The sequence below is a fragment of the Vicia villosa genome, linkage group LG2 (assembly GCF_029867415.1).
Source record: "Vicia villosa cultivar HV-30 ecotype Madison, WI linkage group LG2, Vvil1.0, whole genome shotgun sequence".
Lineage (NCBI taxonomy): Eukaryota > Viridiplantae > Streptophyta > Magnoliopsida > Fabales > Fabaceae > Vicia > Vicia villosa.
Genome location: NC_081181.1, coordinates 84,928,847 through 84,947,053, shown reverse-complemented (window position 1 = coordinate 84,947,053; position 18,207 = coordinate 84,928,847). Strand labels below are relative to the sequence as shown.

At 29.9% G+C, this 18,207-nt stretch overlaps 2 protein-coding genes across 2 annotated transcripts; both read right to left on the bottom strand.

Annotated features, from left to right (window-relative positions):
• Positions 1-616: 616 nt before the first annotated feature.
• On the bottom strand, positions 617-2,349 carry LOC131649505 (uncharacterized). Its single transcript, XM_058919267.1, has 3 exons — positions 2,211-2,349; positions 2,041-2,121; positions 617-1,950 (listed from the first exon to the last, which is right to left on the bottom strand). The coding sequence occupies exons 1-3, from the start codon at positions 2,347-2,349 to the stop codon at positions 617-619; spliced, it is 1,554 nt and encodes a 517-aa protein (XP_058775250.1).
• Positions 2,350-13,414: 11,065 nt separating this feature from the next.
• Positions 13,415-16,230, bottom strand: LOC131646370 (FBD-associated F-box protein At5g56370-like). Its single transcript, XM_058916422.1, has 4 exons — positions 15,466-16,230; positions 15,124-15,270; positions 14,733-15,033; positions 13,415-13,523 (listed from the first exon to the last, which is right to left on the bottom strand). The coding sequence occupies exons 1-3, from the start codon at positions 16,150-16,152 to the stop codon at positions 14,755-14,757; spliced, it is 1,113 nt and encodes a 370-aa protein (XP_058772405.1). The 5' UTR covers positions 16,153-16,230; the 3' UTR covers positions 13,415-13,523; positions 14,733-14,754.
• Positions 16,231-18,207: the final 1,977 nt, after the last annotated feature.

Sequence of the window (18,207 nt, the reverse complement as noted above, 5' to 3'; positions counted from 1 at the left end):
AAAATAACATTTCATTGTTTGGAAATTTTAGGACGGAACAAGATAAGTTGTTCATTCCGCCCAAATTGGAGGGTAAAAAAAATGGTGGTAAGTGATGGAATGGAATGGAATCCATACCACTCTATTCCGCTCCGTTCCATCCGTTTTTAAATTATCCAAACAATGGAATACCATTTTATTCCATCCCATTCCGCTCCGCTCCTTCCGGTTCCATCAATCCAAACAAAGCCTAAAAGATAGTCGTTTAAGAAAATTTAAAAAGTTGCAAAATAAGTGTCGTTTTGGATTTCAAGGAGTTATTCTTTTTTTTCCTTCCAAATTTGCCCTCAACTTTAACAATACTACTGCATGCTTTTTTTTCTTGGAAAAGTAACTATACAGACTAATGATGAAAACGTAGGAAACATAACTACTCCATAATCATAATGTGTATTTAGTTTAAAGCTTTTATGTTTTATATTAAGCTATTATCTCATATTAAATTTAATCTTAAATAGACACAAGTTTAAAAATACATATGTTAAATAAATAAATACATAATTTAAATACATGTACATAAGTTTATATACAGCTAAGAACATCTCAAATGACAAGTTTATTTAAAGTAATAAAATAACTATCCTAAATAATTAAGAACATCTTGTACTAATTTTGGATCACATTTTAATTGTATAGGCAACTCTCCTTGTCGTTCTAACATTTCTTTTTGCATATGCGGGATCTTATATTTATTGAAACTCCTTGCTTTCATGATTTCAATCATGCACGATTGTAAACTTAAAAATATATGATTTGATTTCACCGCAGAAAGTTCTTCAAATGATTTTTCAACTGCTTTCAAAAGATCGTCAATAGATTTAGGCGACTCCTTATATTGCAAGGATTGAATAGCATTAAAAAATCCAAGATCTAAAATATTTAAATCTGGAGAATTTGGAGGCTGACACGTCATTCGGATATCAAAACCATCTTGTGAAGCTACTCTACGAAAATCATCATCATTACAATCAATGTGAGTTCTTGCATTGTCTTGTTGGCTAAATATTGGATGACTTAAATCCTCTCTTGGCCATTTTGCTTTGATAGTAGCTAAGACTTTATCAAACAAAAAGGTCTTTATAACTTGTTTATTAACTGAAGTTATTGGTTTGGTCTCTAGTGTTCCTGCAACTCTATTAACACTAGACCTCTTAGATGGCTCTTGTGTGATAAAAGGAAATATACCAATTTTTCCAGAAAAGAGTTCATTTCCTTGTGAATCAAATCTCGGACGAGCTATTGCAGCTAAGAACATTACTTTTTCGATGAAATTTTTACTTCTACAAGTGCGAATCGGATCTTCTTCATCTTGTACTAAGTAGTAGTTCTCGGACTTTTTTGTCATATAAAACCACTTTTCATCGATATGTATGATGTTATACATCCCTGAAAATATTGGATCATGTGGTAAACTAGCACTTTGAGGCATTGATATACAAAAACGCAATCTACTTCTTTTGTTCTCTTCATTTAGAAAAGGTTTTATAGGATTTGAGTGTCTTCGCATGACTCCCGACTTTAGACGTCGATGTATTGTGGTCTTACTCATATTTAATGCATGAGAAAGACATCTAATAATCGTTCTTTGAGACAAAGGAATTCCACGAATTTGATCAACATCAAGTTGAATTTTTTTTCGACCACAATTTTTTTTCATTCTATGGGATACATCACCATATACACAATTTTCTTTTCCTCGTTTCCAAATGCGTTGAACAGTATGCATGGTTACTGAAAATTGTGATGCCACAAATTTAGTCACCCCTTTTTTCAAATTTTTTTCAACACTTTTTTCCAAAAGAGACTCGTATATGGCCTTTCTTACATCATTAGACAACTTTTTTTTAGAATGAGTGTTTGTTGATGCTTCTGACAATTCTAAATTTGTGACTTCATCCATGATATTTTCATCTGCAAATTTGATAATATTTTTTAGTTTTCTTGCAATAAATATAATAATATTAGTAAGTTTACTAAGTAAATATTGTTATAAAAACGTACCATTGTCACAAGATAGATTACTTGATAAAGAAATATTGGATGTTGCATGAGCTTGACTTTGATTAATGTCACCATTTAACTCTAATAAAAAATATAAAATTGTAAAATAAGGAGAAACATATAAAAATAAAAAATATATTAATTTCACAATTAAAATAATTTATACATACCAGTATTTAAATTTGATTCATGCAATACACCTTCCATATGTATATCTTCTTCCACAAACAAATCCTCATTTAAATCAAAAGAAAAGGAGTTTGATGGAGGTGTGTGAGCATCTGAACTTTCATTAACATCACAATGCATGGCTCAATAATTAATAAAACATCAATAAAAATATATAAGAAAAATATATAAAAAAATTAACATACCGGTATTTAAATGAGACTTGGGTAATATTTCACCCATTTGTGTTTCATCCTCCAATAATATCTCATCATTAAGATTGAAAGGAAAATAATTTGATGAAAAATTCTAAACTAATGAAACTGAAGAACTTTGATTTATGTCAATGTCAAATTCACTAGGAATAACATTTAGATCTATTTCTCTAAATGCCATTCTCTATTATATCCTATAAATATGTATTATGAATACTGATATATAAATGCACTAATATTTATAGGATTCAATCAAGAGGAAAAGATTTCAAATTTTTGGCGGTGATAGAAAATAAAATTTTGGCAAGGCGGTAATAAAGTTGGCGGGATTAATTTCTTAATGTGTTTTCAATGTTTTTCTAGAGTGTTCTTGCGTGAGTTTTGTGAAATGATTTTTCAATTTTTTTTATTGCAATAATTACTCTGCAAGTGTGTCATACTTTGATTACTTAAATAAGTTACTCATGAGGGCAGTTTAGTAAAATTGATAGTTTTATTCACAAATTTATTATTTTTCTTAATCTGTGTGGAAAAACCTTAAACGACACTTATTTTGGGACGGAGGGAGTAATACATTGGATTTTAAAAAGAGAAATGCATATTTCCATTAGTATACTTATGTGAATGAAGACCGTGGTGGTTTGAAGATGGCTATGTACAATCTGCATGAGATGCAATCTTAAACGATTCACCTAACTAAAAAAATGTCTGAAAGTTGTGGAGTTTAATTAGTTTGTTATGCATGCGGCTTTTGTGAAAGCTTTGAAGCATGTGAAATTCTCTTGTTTAAAGGTGGAAATCTTGAGGGAGAAGATTCATGATGAGTAAGAAATAGTGGATGGGAGAATGGTTGTTCTTATGCCTCGTAAACCACATACCAACACGATTTTTTAATTTTTTTTTACAGTGTTTCTTTCAAAGTACAAATATCTATCTACTTTAATATATAAAAATCAATTACCACCAAATTCCCTTAATTACCCTAATCACGATCAATTTAAGATGGTTTTACATACCCCTGAGAGTAATTACACAACTAATAATCATTACATTCCAACAACTAATTTAATGCAAATCTTTTTTATTGGAATATGAAAAAGATGCACTACATTCTATGCCTGCATTGGAACATCTATTAAGGCGAATTATAACTTCCAATCACGTGATAAGATTTTTTCAAAAAAACTTCTAATTCCAATGCATTTATGGTGGCTCTCCCTCACGTTTCATCTGCATAACCAAATTTCAAGGTTTCTTCTCATTATCTCTCTCAGAAGTTGTAAAGGTTCAACATTTTTCCAATGCACATAAAATGTAATCTCTATCAGAAGAACCCTCATGAAGAGATTAATTCATTCTCCACATATTTTATTTCTCATGAAGAGATTAATTCATTCTCCACATATTTTATTTCCTAAAGGCAGACTCATTTTCTCTTCTATTTCTCTGGCTTCTTCCATTTTCTCTTCTTCGCATCTTTTCATACCAATAGTTGTTTCTCTTACCAGATCCAAATGCATTGCTTTTCAAACTTCCATTTTCGCCGCCACTGGTGACCGTAAAAAACAACAAGATCCGCCAATGGTCTCCAATTATGAATAATTTTCTTTTCTTCTTCCTCTCTCACACAGTAAATCTTGACCTTGACTGCTCCTTCTTTGCTTAAAACCCATAAAATACACCATTGTTTTGTTTCAAGTTTGCAAAGAGAAGGAAACAAAAGCAAATCTATTTTAACCTTAAATTTTCATCCTCTCTCTGCCACCGCTGATTTTGACTTCTATGTAGCATTCCTTCACATAAACCACCATTATCAGTATTCATGCTTCATCAAGTACACTTATCAATTAATTCAAACTTCTATTTAATTGTGTTGTTGATTATTTCGTTTTAGTTATTTTAATTGGTTTCATGACATTGTAGTTTTTGTAATTGTTCATCATTCAAAACCAAAAGTAATGTGAGAACAAGATCTAATCTTTATTTGAAGTTTGTCCTTTTTATCACTTTCTTTATTTTGGTGACATAAGGTTCATTGTTGATATCATTTAAATCAGGTTACTTGAGTAGTAGACATTGGATCTGATTCTTGCACATAAGTTATGAACAAAATGTTTGATACATATTTGATGAAATGGTTGAATGAATTGACAATATTTAAGTTGAATGACTAATTTTTATTTTGTTTATTGGCGGTATAGGCATGCATAGTAGGGGAGCATGAGGATATTTCAATGGCATTATGATAAGTATTAGAGTTGTGGTGTTCCTGTGTTGAGTTTATTGGAGAAACAAGAAACGGGCACGCTTTGCAAGTTCTTAGTTCTTATGTTACCGATGCAAAATAATATTTCCTTCTATTACATTCATTCCTTATTTATTCTATTAAATGATAATTATTCCTTTTAATTCTATGTATTTTTTTAATGTTTTTTATTTTAAACATGGTAGTACTATATAATTATAGACAAGAGTCTTTGGCCAGCTATGACTATTAAATTTGAATTGAGAAGAAATTAATCACACAATTGATAAATAAATAATTAATCACTCAAACTCAGACTACTTAAATTTCTTTTTAATTATTTTTTTATAATTAATAATTATATTTTATTTTATTTATTTATTTAATAATAATTTATATGTGACTCTTCAATTACTTTATATTTACTATGCACTCTTTCATTAGTTACTTTCTACTACATATAGAGATAAAGATAATTGACTGAAGTGGATTAAAATTAATATTTTAGCAATGCTTTCAATTCACTTTTACCTATGTTATTTATACCCTATACTCTATGATATATTCTATGTTATTAGTATTCATCATGGTGAAAATAACAATTGATAATATAAAATAGTGGAGAAGTTAATGCACTGAGTCAATTCCCAATAAACAGTTGTCATTGTCTTTACATAGATCTATGCTACAAATCATAACAAATTCTTCTTCGGAAATTGAATTTTGATTCCATTAATCAGTATTTTTTTTGTTGAATACTCATAAAATCATATTAATATTATTATAAAATTTAAAACAATATTAAATTAAAATTAATAATATATTAATGTTAAAGTAATTGTATTCTACATAATATTAAACTATTATTATATATATATATATATATATATATATATATATATATATATATATATATATATATATATATATATATATATATTTAATAAAAAATAATTAAATAATTAGTTTGAATTAGTATTAATGTGAGTTTAATAATATATGTATGAAATATCACCCTATTTAACCTATTTGATTTCAATTAATAATTTGATTTATTTCTACTTTATTGTTTCCAATACATATATATTATTTTATTTTAGAATTCTCTATATTCCAATTTTTCCAATTCATCCACAATTTATGTTCCAATTCACCTAAAATTTATGTCGCTGTTTATTCTATCATTTTTTTTAAACTAATGTATTACAAATAAAAACATAATCTTTTATTTAATTTTTAATTTATGTATTCTAATTAATGTATTTCAATATTTCAACCATGACTCTCCATATTTCAAGTCCACATTAATCCATTACTTTTAGTATTACTTTTATTATCGTAACCAATTAACCTCCTTATTCACAATTCAAAAAAAAAATTATTTATATATTTATGGTCAACTATGATATTTTAATGGAGTAAAGTGACTAATAATGATATACTATTAATATCCTTTATTTGAATAAAAAACAATTAATGTTAATAATAAATATTTATTACTATTGTCTTTTACTATTTAATAATAAAAATAATAATAATAATAATAATAATAATAATAATAATAATAAGTTAGTATTATTATTAACTTAGTAATTTTTAAAATAAATTTTTTTCACATTAATTTATTACAACAAAATTATCAATTTTTTTATCCTTAATCTATATCAATTTATTTGTATGCTTTGGATTCTAATATTATAATAAGAAAATTAACATCTATCAAGTATTTTTTTTAAAGTTAAACGACTTCACCCTTATTACTGTCTTACACGTTTTTTTATATGACCAGGGAAAAAATTATAATTTTTTAAAAAAAAATGGATGAACAAAACTAAATGACTTCATCATTATTAATGCCTTACATGTTTTTTTTTATATGACCAAGGAAAATAACTATGACTTTTATTCAAAAAATGTTTAACCAAAAAAATTATGACTTTTAATATGTATAGAAATATTTAATTTTAATTTTTAATATATTGTTTTAATTTTAATTTTAATTTCATTATCATTCAAATTTTTATTTCAAATACCATAAGAGTCATTTATTAATCTTCATACTACTCTATCCATGTGAATACACGGGTAGATGATAATTTAATTTTTTTTATTTATATTTTCTACTTAAATATACATTTTAAACGGGCCGAGACTAATTTATTTGTATATATTTTGTAACCATCACTATATTATATTTATTTACTATTTATAACGATATTACGCGACCTGTGTGAACGCACGGGTAGATGACAACTTAATTATTATATTTTTCTACTAAAATGTGCATTTTAGATGGACCAAGACGGCTTTGGCTAATATGCATAAGGATTTTCCTTATGCACCATGCATAAGCCTACATAAGTTATTGGATCATGTTATTTTAATCCAGTATTGAGTATTGAGTATTGAGTGGTGAGTATTGAGTATTGAGTAATAATAATTGATGTCTAGAATTTGATCCAAAGGTCCATAATAATCTATGCATTTATCTATGCACGGTAACTGCACCCGACCAAGACTACTTAATTTATATATATTTTATATGTATTTCTTAATCATCACTATACTATATTTATTTACTATTCATAACAATGTTGTGCAACCTGTGGAATCAGGGCCGACCCAATCAAACTGGAGGCCCTGTTCTTATTTATAAAATAGAGTTAAATTTAAAAATATATAATTTTAAAAATATGATTTTATACCTATTTTTTAAAAATATATATAAAATAACAAATACTTAAAAAATAAATTATGATTTTACACGTATTTTTGAAAAACTAAATTGAAAATCTATTTATTTTTTAATTGAAAAAAATATTGAACCTCACAGAATTTAAGGTCAACCCTTTATAAAATATTATTAATTTGTTTGAGTTATATTTTATTTAAAATGATGATAAAAAGATAAATTAAATTTATTTATTTTTTGAATTAATGTATTATTAAGTTGGAGTGAAAATGACAAAAAAAATGTTTAATTATTGAGCTTTGAAATAAAACAAAACTTAGTTTTTCTAATGATTAAGATAAAAGAAAAGTGTAATAAAAAATTAAAATTAATAGAATTTTATATTTTCTATAGAAATTTTGTCTCACTCTACAACTCTAGAGTTTAAAGAATACCTACTAATTAATTTATTTTTATTTAAAACAGTAACTTATGTTTTTGTAACTAAATCAAACTAAATTATATATATACTTTGTCTTTCTTCTTTTTTTGTCTTAATAATATACACTTTTTCTCAATTTTTAGCTTTCTCAAAAAATTAAACACACAATATTTAAAATAATATCTATGTATTTAATTCATTATAAGTGTTTTGATGCACTCACAAATATTTGATACTTTATTAGTATGCATCCAATGTTATTACTAAAAGAAAAACAGATATTACTGTAAATTATAAAATATAGAAAAGTGACTAAGCATGTAATATTGGGGCCTCCTAAAAAATTGGGGGCCAGTGCTGCAACAACATGCTGCACCAGGGGAATGGTCGGGCCTGCGTGGAATGCACTGGTAGATAATTACTTAATTATTTTATTTAATTTTCTACTAAAATATACATTTTCGACGACTCAAGACTACTTAATTTGTATATTTTTATATAGATTTCTTTCTTAATCATTACTATACTATATTTATTTACTATTTATAAAGAAATTGCACAACTCGTGCTAACACACTGATAGATGACTACTTAAATATTTTCTTTATTTTTTCTACTAAAATATATTTTTCTACTAAAATATATTTTCTCTACAAAATTATATTTTCTTAATCATCACTATACTATATTTATTTACAATTTATAACGATATTGCGCGACCCGTGCGAATGCGTGGTTAGATAATCGATTTTATATATGTGTCTGGTGAAGTTTACTACATCATCTACTCATATATTTTTAACTATAGTTTTTATGTATATCCGGACAACTACTATAAAATGATAAATTAAATTAATATTTATATGACAATCATTATTTAAAATATTTTTTCTCTTAATTCGTACATATTTATTTAAACATTTCTTAACCATAACTAAATAAAATTTATTTAAAATTTGTATCGACATTGTGTGACCCGTGCGAACGCACGGGTCCTTTGCTAGTTTTTTATGATAAAAATGCTCGTGGTTTTCTACTGACGGCAACAGAGCGGGTTCGTGACGGTTATAGCTTTTCAAATTCAAACTCGAATTTTTAAACAATCTCCTGCCTTAAATCCAAATGGAGATAGAAAATTAAAACTCAAACCCGACCCAAACAGGTTCGGATTAGGTTCAGATATCTTCGCCCCGTTACTATCTATTTAGTGAAATCAATTTTTTTTAATAGAAATACTTATTTTTTCAAAATTAAATTACTTTGTAAATAATAAAATGAAACAGTTACAAAAAAATTCATACATACATTTCAAATATTTTAAATAATAAATACAAATCAAAATATCAAAACTTTTGTCACATATTTAATATTTTAAAATTTTAAAAATATATAATAATATACACAAGAAATAAACGGGGCGGATTCGGAGACGGGTTCAGAGTGGGTACTGGTGCCCCCATTACTTGACCCGTCCCCATATTTTATAATCGGGGAAAATCCAATCCCGAATTTAAACCTAGTCAAAACGGGTTTTCCCGTCAACTTTGGGGTGGGTTCGGGTGGGTACACGCAGGTACGGGTTTTGTTGCCATGCTTATTGTTTTCTCTTGTTTGTATGGTTACTGTTGTTTTCTACTGCTACGGGAATCACCCCTTTACACCCAAAAATTCCAATTTTTCCAAACAAAAACAGTGCCAATTGACTCTATAAAACACACATACATTATACCCATCATCTCAACATAATCTATATCAACATTATGAGCAATTTTATCCAATTTTGCAGAAAATCACACAACATTCATAATATCATAAACACACCCAAAAGCCCAATTTTTCATACAAACATGGATACAAGAGCATGTAATCTAATACCCACCATAAGCTATCAGCATACAAACCCTTATAATGTAGGAACCCCATCCTTACCTTGGATTGAAGGTTGCCCTAAGCTTCCAATGGGATTGCCCTAGCTTTCTCTTCTCTTCCGCTTCTACATTCTTTCACACAATGCCAATTCTAATATATTTTTCCTAATTTTCTTTTGTTTTATTATTCTTACTAACTTTTAATGCTACTAATAGGCTTAATCTCACACCCCCACTAATGCTACTACTAACTATATGTTAGGCCCAAATGCTAATAATCTCATTATATTATTACTAATAATTAATTAATAACATAGTTTAACACTAAATAATCCCATAATTATACCAAATAATTCACAAACACATCGTAAAATAATTAATTAAATAATTGGGCATTACAAAGATCATAAAATGGGTCCAAGGGGTTAAATAAGAACAAGCCAAGGAAGGGAACAGGCTTCGCGACGGCGTCAACGACCGCGCTAGACGTCCGATAACAAGACCTTCGTGCGGAACAGATGGTTATCTTGGCGATGGACACCATTATGCATTTTGTTATGTTTTCTTTAATCAGTTGTTGTCGATGTACCATTTCCTTTTAATGAAATTTGTTATTTCCGATTTTTTTATATAGACCCGTTGTTTCGATTTCGATTACCGGATGTCAAAATAGGTGTTTCTAAATGTTAATTATAAAAACTAAAAAAGAAAATTAAAAAAAATACCATTGGGCTTAGACGCCAAATGGTTTGGCTAAAAGGAAAAAAAAATCCTAATGAGTCATTCCATTTGGCGCAAACATATAGAGAATTAGGGCTAGCCAAATCGATTGGCGCATACACCTCTAAAACACACTTATGCGCCATTTCATTTGACGCATTCACATTTCCGGTGTCCCAAACCTAGACATTTTGATAAATAATCTGAAAACATGATTTTTTTTTAAAACATAATTATTTAAAATTTTTTTTCCAATAATTAGTATTACTATTTTAAATTTTAGACAAAATACTCTTTTTGGTCATGTATGTTAATCTCAAATTTTATTTTGGTCCCTTAACTTAAAAAGAGCTCATATTGGTCCCTTAAGTTGTATTTTTGTCTAATTAGCGATGAATTTAGTGACCGATTTCTAAATTTTTCCGTCTCTAATTTGATAAAAGAGACTAAAATGAAACGTTTTGAAAGATAAGGGACCAATATGAACCCTTTTTAAATTAAAGGAAGAAAATGAACCTTGAGGTTAACATAAGGTACGGGACCAAAAAATGTAATTTTCCTAAATTTTACATTGAGATAGATATTTTTAAATAATAATAATAATTGATCGTACCTGATCAAACTAGATCGTCAATGGTCTTCAATGGACTTGGAATGAATGGGGGGTGTACCTGCAAGGTATTCCGATGCCAAAGTGAAAAGAGAGAGTAATCAGAGTGAAAGTACAAGGTAAGAGTGAGAATGAATGAAGTTACCTGACCCTCTAATGAAATAGGATATTTATAGCCCCCAACGCGGAGTCAAAATTTCTTCATTTTGGGTTGGATCGTTGGAGGCCCAAAACGGAGGAAACTGTCAGAATGCCACAATGTAGAGCAGAGTCAGCAAATGACTCACGTCCTATTTGAACCACCCGTATTCAGAGCAGGGACGGTCGCAGAAATATTATGTAGTAGGGCAAAACTCACATATAAGGTTTTATAATTAAAAATATAACAAAATAAAATTTTAAGATATAAAAATATCATTTTGTTCATAAAAAAGATAAATTGACATTTTTTATCTTAAAAATGATTATCACATCAAATTATAAATACATCATTAATTTTATTTTTATTAATATACCTTAATTTAATTTTACTCCATTAGATGTAGTAAATATAGTAAATACTAGTGTTTTAGTATTTTTATTATTAAAATCAACTATAATTATTAATTTTTTAGAAACAATTTATAACCTAAATATCATATTCATATTTAACTTAACTTTAGAGGGAAATTCCATCACACATTCTTCTATTATATTATCAAAACAATAAATCATCCTCTTTAAACATCTACACATTTACAACTAAATATGACAACTACAGATATGGACAAATATGCATGTAAAACAAATACGTATATAATAACATATATACATGGAAAACAAATACGTATATAATAACATATATACATGGTGGGTTTGAAACATTTAGTGGGGACTTTGTCTACACAAGTTAAGTTTAGGTTTGTCCCTGGTTCAGAATGGAATATTGACCGGATTTCCTGCTATTAAGTGTCCACTTCGCGGGGCACATGAGGTGAAGTTCCAACGGTCAACGGAGAGCACATGCTCAATTGGACTTGGGCTTTGAATTATGTTCATTGGATCTGCTCGGGTCAGACCATAATAATAATAATAATAATAATAATAATAATAATAATAATAATAATAATAATAATAATAATAATAATAATAATCTTCTCAATTATTATAACATGTTAAAAATTCTTTTGAAAATTCAAAATTCTTCTTATAATTTTTTTTTAAAAAATCTAAACAATTAATATAATGCTAAAAAATTTAAAACTTTCAAGATTTTTTTTACCAAAATAATGTTTTAAAACCTCAAATACAATGAGAATGGTATTAGTGTTGGTTCTCATACATACTCTCCAACTGAGCCCAAACTACCAAACTATCAATTGATTTGGAAGTATAAAATTCCGAGTAATATTTTAAGTTTTCTGTTGGAGATTATTGTTAAATCAGTTGCCAACAAAACAGCTACTTGCGAAGCTGAGGCATTCTCGAAGGCAGACATAATCTTGTTTTTGCAGAGGTGACAAAGCACGTGTGCGTGGACCGGAATCCCTGAAATGGAGGCGGCTGAACCAATGTATAATCATATAGCAAAGTTCTGCTCTTTAATCAGTTCAATATTCCATGACTAATTCTTCTGCTAATTCTGGTCTGCAGTTTGCTGGTGGCTCTGGTTATGCAGGAAGGACATCCTATTCAAAGATGGAATGTTGAGCAAGTGGGATACTTTTGGTAAAATCAAATTGCGAAAATAGAAATGGTATCAAGTAAGACATCATCATTCTGCTAGTCACAAATGGGAGGACTGGGTAGTTGACCCGGCCATATGACTTGTTCTTTAAGTTTGAGGCTCTGTTTTAGTTTATTTTCATTTAGCTTGAGTTTTCTTGTACTGAGAGTTGAGCACCCCTTGTGTTCATCTTTAATACAAGTTCTTTGGCTTATAAAAAATAACCTTAGAAATTAAAAAGTTGAAAGAATCTAGCATCAACTAATTACATAAAATCAATATATTTAAAATCAAAATGAGTCAAAGCGAAACATTGGCAATGTCTATAAAACCTAATATAATTATGTCTAACTTTCATCGATCAAATAAAAGTTTAAAAGTTGGCAAGGCCGGCTCTTCTCTCAGAAGCTAATTTCATTAACATTTTGTGCTCGACATTTGCATTTCTGAAAGAAGCACTCTTGATTGACATTGTGCCCAGTACTTTTGAATTCTTCAAAATATATTTAGCAAATTGAAGACCACATTCTGTGCATGTAAATTATTTAATCAAACATGTTCTAAGCTGTGTTGAAAGAAATTCCGGAATAGATGTGGGTTCCCTCCAATTATACACAATTTCCTCTTCGTTCCCATTGTCATGTTAACCATTCACATACTTTTCATAAGATAAAATAGGTAAACAAAAATGGTGAAGTAAAAACAAAAGAGAATGGTAGACAGTACAAAACCTCGATAATGGTAAGATTCTAAAACTTCGAACAATAATTCAGCCTTTCCAGCAAACACACCACTGCTCCTTAAGATCACCATGCTTATTGATTACCTCAATGTGAGTCCTGTTGAGATTCACAAAAGTTAGATATGAACCTTAATTTCATTTATCATAGAAAAGCATCATAGATTAAGAAATAATCTCTATATGATGACACCAACAATGTTCTTACTAGTTCTCCCATGCAGAACCAGAAAATTTGGCCAATGAATCATGCAGATCAGATTCACCAAATTTGGTAAGGAATTGCTGTATCCCTATAACGTACACCTAAACATTCTGTAAGCAATTCCTCTAGAATGGGATATACATATAGAAGCATGGCAAGATAATCAATACGTTCGAACAAATCAAATCTCTATCTAAAACACACCAAAGACGGTCAAAATCTACCTCAAAACTAAGGAAAACACCCAACCCTTGATAGGTGCAAGTAAAGAATAGGGTTCTAAATTCATTCCTTGAAGGTGCAATAGTTCACCTATCTTTTGCCCAAAACCAATTCCAAGTCAAGAAAGTACTATTCTCCTCCATCTCTTACTCTCTTTCACTGAACCTGTGACTCCCTTAAATATTACATCATTTCGGGCTTTTCAAATGAACCATACAACGGCACGCCAAATTAAAATACACCCACCCCTATACTTAATCCTGCCCCCTAGAGAGAGACAGAGAGAAACTCAAAACAGACCCTAAGTTCATTAGGAATAACTACCTACTACCTCAACCACTAAAAACTCTATACCACACAAACAAAGGTAACTTACAAGTAACAAAGATATGAGAAATGAACTCGGAGCCAAAGGCCACCTCGAACCCTCTAAGAATAGTCTTAACTCCACATCTAACTAAACGCAAATCTAATAAGCATATAATGCAGAAAATTAGAAAATTCCAACTAACTGAACCATACACTTTGTCAAAATCCACCTTAAGAATGAGACAAGCTCTCTTAGTTCTCTTGGCCATGTCGACCACCTCAGTGACACCCATCACTCCCTCAACCAGCAACCTTCCCCCATAAGAAAAGCTGGTTGATTTGGGGATATAAACTTATCCATCACTGTCTAATGACCAACATTGTTTCTATATTTTTATAACCTAAGTATAACACAATCATCAATAAGCTTAGAAATTTGAAATTTGAAAGAATCTAGCATCAATTAATTACATAAAAGTGAATATATTTAAATATCTAAATGAGTCAAAGTGAAACAATGGCAATGTCTTTAAAACAAAATATAACAAGTGTATAGACATATGAGAACTATACCGCAATTATGCCCAAACTTTCATCAATCAAATAAAAGTTTACATGTTGCCGAGGCTCTTTCCTCCGAAGCTAATATCGTTAACATTTGGTGCTTGACATTTTCATTTATGAAAGAAGCACTCTTGATTGACATTGTGTCCAGTACTTTTGAATTCTTCAAAATATATTCAGCAAATTGAAGACCACATTCTGTGTATGTAAATTGTTTAATCAAACATGTTCTAAGATGTACTGAAAGACATTCCGGAATAGATGTTCGTTCCCTCCAATTATACACAATTTCCTCTCCATTCTCATTGTCCTGTCAGTCATTCACATACTTTTTATAAGATAAAATAGGTAAACAAAAAATGAAGTAAAAACAAAAAGAGATTGGTAGACAGTACAAAACCTCGATAATGGTAAGATTTCGAAGGTTGGGAAAATAATCCAGCCTTTCTAGCAACCACACCCACTCCTCCTTAAGATATCTATGCTTAAGGATTACCTCCATGTATATTACATTGTAAAGAATAGGATAGCTGCAGCAATGTGAGTCCTGTTGTGATTCATCAAAGTTAGATATCAACCTTAATTTCTTTTATCATAGAAAAACATAATAAATGAAGAAATATAGGAAGCATCGACACTGACACGGCAACACAAACTTAATAGCGTAATCTCAAAGTGTCAGTAAAGATGTCGGTGCTAAGTAGAAAGAAATAATCTCTAATGACACCAACAATGTTCTTACTAGTTCTCCTCTCAGAACCTGGCCGTTTGGCCAATGAATCATACACATCAGATACGGCAATTTTGGTAAAGTTGGATAATCTTTCATTATAACCTCTTGAGGAACTGCCTTATCCCTACTACGTACACCTAACCATTTTGTACGGAATTCCTCTAGGACGGGACATCCATATAGAAGCACAGGAAGATAATCGATACGTTCGAAGTTAATGTAAGATAAACTGAGAGTTTTGAGGAGTGGAAAATCAACATCCAGTTTAGAAAGGTGGTTAACTTTTATCTTTCTCAAATGAAGAACAACAAGGGTTCTACAAGTGAAAAGGCTAGGAGGTACGTTAACCCTAATGGTGAGTCTAAGACTGACGTTCTGGACTCTTCGCTGCGCAACTGCGTCGAAGAAAGCGTTGATGTCGAGTGAGTGGCGGCGCTTAGAAGCGTTTACACATTTGAGGTGGAAGGATTGAATGGGTAAAGTAATGTCTCGTGAGAGTAATGCGGAGGAGACGAACTTGAGAAAGGATTCGATGTTTTGAGAGGTTTTGTCGTCGAAGTTGAGAGTGGGAACTGAGAGCCATAATGGGTTCCATCTTTTTGAAAGGATGCTTGTTGTGGCAACGAGTTTGGTTGGAAGGAGTGAAAGAAGGTGAGATATGACTTCATCTGGTAGGGAACTAATGCTATCTTCCATTGAAAATGATGATTGCGAGGAAATTTCAAACTGTCAAAACCCTAATTCGTGTAGGTGATGAAGCAATGTGATACCGGCCATAATTCACATTGCGGTCAGGCACAAATAGTTTTTTTTTTTTTCTTTGATACTCATAAGTTTAAGTTAAGTACCTATTAGACCATTTACAATGGGGTATTGAATAATTTATTCAATAGTTGAATAGCTACAATGGTGTGTTGAATCATTGTTTAATGTGATGTGGATTAATTGGTGTTGAATACTTTCAACATGTTGAATAAGAAAAGAGTGGGGGCCACCTAAAGTATGTGACAAAATATTATTGGTTGTTGTGTATGTTTAGATTTTTTATTTCATAATAATTATTTAATGTAAATTATTTTTTAGTAAATCAATTTTTATATTTATTTTGAATGTGTGTTGAATGATGAGGTGGAAGAGAGAGAAGATGATGTGGAACATAAAAAGTGAAAAAGTAGAGTGTTAAATAACTAAACCATTGTACATAGTCTTAAAAAAAAAATTAAGTACCAGTACTTTTAAAGTTATATTTTTATTTTAATTTATTTTAAAATAATATAAAATATAAATTTGATGTGCAAACTAAACTAAAGAGTATCGGAGTAAAGGGTATCGGAGTGTTCGCTTTTTTATATATAACTAGTGTCTGACCCGTGCGTTCGCACGGGTACCCGTCGGTCTTGCGCATTGGGTTTTAGGGAAATTAAATAGGATAGGAAAGTTTAATAGATATGGGTAAGTTTATATAATAAGGTTAAATGTTTGAAATAGGTTAAAAATATATGTTGGACCTTATTGTTGGTTAAAATATGTAAGTTAATAGGACATTAGAATTCATTGGGCCTTAGATGGTAGCCTTGGTGGAGATTACATAATTTTATTGGTGGACCTAATAGGATTAATAGGCCCACAAAAGAATCCTATTATTATTATTGTTACATAACGTTGCAATTACAAATAAAAGTAACGTTGGACTTCATAAGTTTCAAACGTGTTGGCAATCAAGGGAAACGTTGTGTCTTCATAAGTCTGTGTTAGGTATTGTTGCTGTAAGAAACGCAGGGTTCGGTGTTAAGTTTGAAGAACAACATGTCACGGGAAAGAAGGTATCCTCTTCGAATGAGGTATGTGCATGTGTTTCTGTTTATGTTGTTTACAAAGATTATTATAAGATATTCATCCATTTAGAGGTCGTGATGCTGTTTTGATTCCAGTTCACTGTTTACGGTGATTTCCGGTAAACAACCGCTAGTCTTCCAAACTATAATAAATATGATTTGGTTACTCGCAGGATCGACTAGATTGATCCTAGGACACATAGTCAAAAAGATTGTTATCAATGTTCATTTGAACCATATTCATGATTCGTCTTCTTCAATAAGCGTTGTTCGATTAAAGAACAAGTAATCTTGATAATCACTTTGTTATATGTAAGTATGATTTTAATGAAAAGATAAGTAACATAACATATGAAACTAAAAGGACTGTTAAAACGTAAAGAATCTTAGAATGCAGAAACGTTAAAGACTTTGAAAATAAATGACATGAAAGTAATTCGAAAGTAAATGACATTAAAGTAAAGATACAGAAATGTAAATGGCAAGAAGTAAATGGAATGCAGTAATTCTGAAAGATATTTGAAAACGAAAGATAATACACATGTATTAAAGTGGTGGTGTCATACGTACATTTTCTCAGCGAACTCTTTCTCTTAACACTTGATACTTGAGTAAATATGTGAGTGATTTGTACAAAATGAACACACAGAATCCTAACATTAAGACTCCTATTTATACTAGTTTCGACCTTAACGGTCCTACACTAATCTACTGCCACATCTCTCATAAGAACTTCCAGCGACGCCATCTGTTACTTGGACAGTTACGAAACCGTCTTCGAATTTCAAATCTTCCCGCCTGAGTCCGTCTTCGACGCGTGGCAGTGTATTAAAAACACTACGAAAACACGCTAAGTAGTAATACTTGAATATATTTTATAAATTTTGTCTAAGTCCCCGAAGACACATACTTTCAC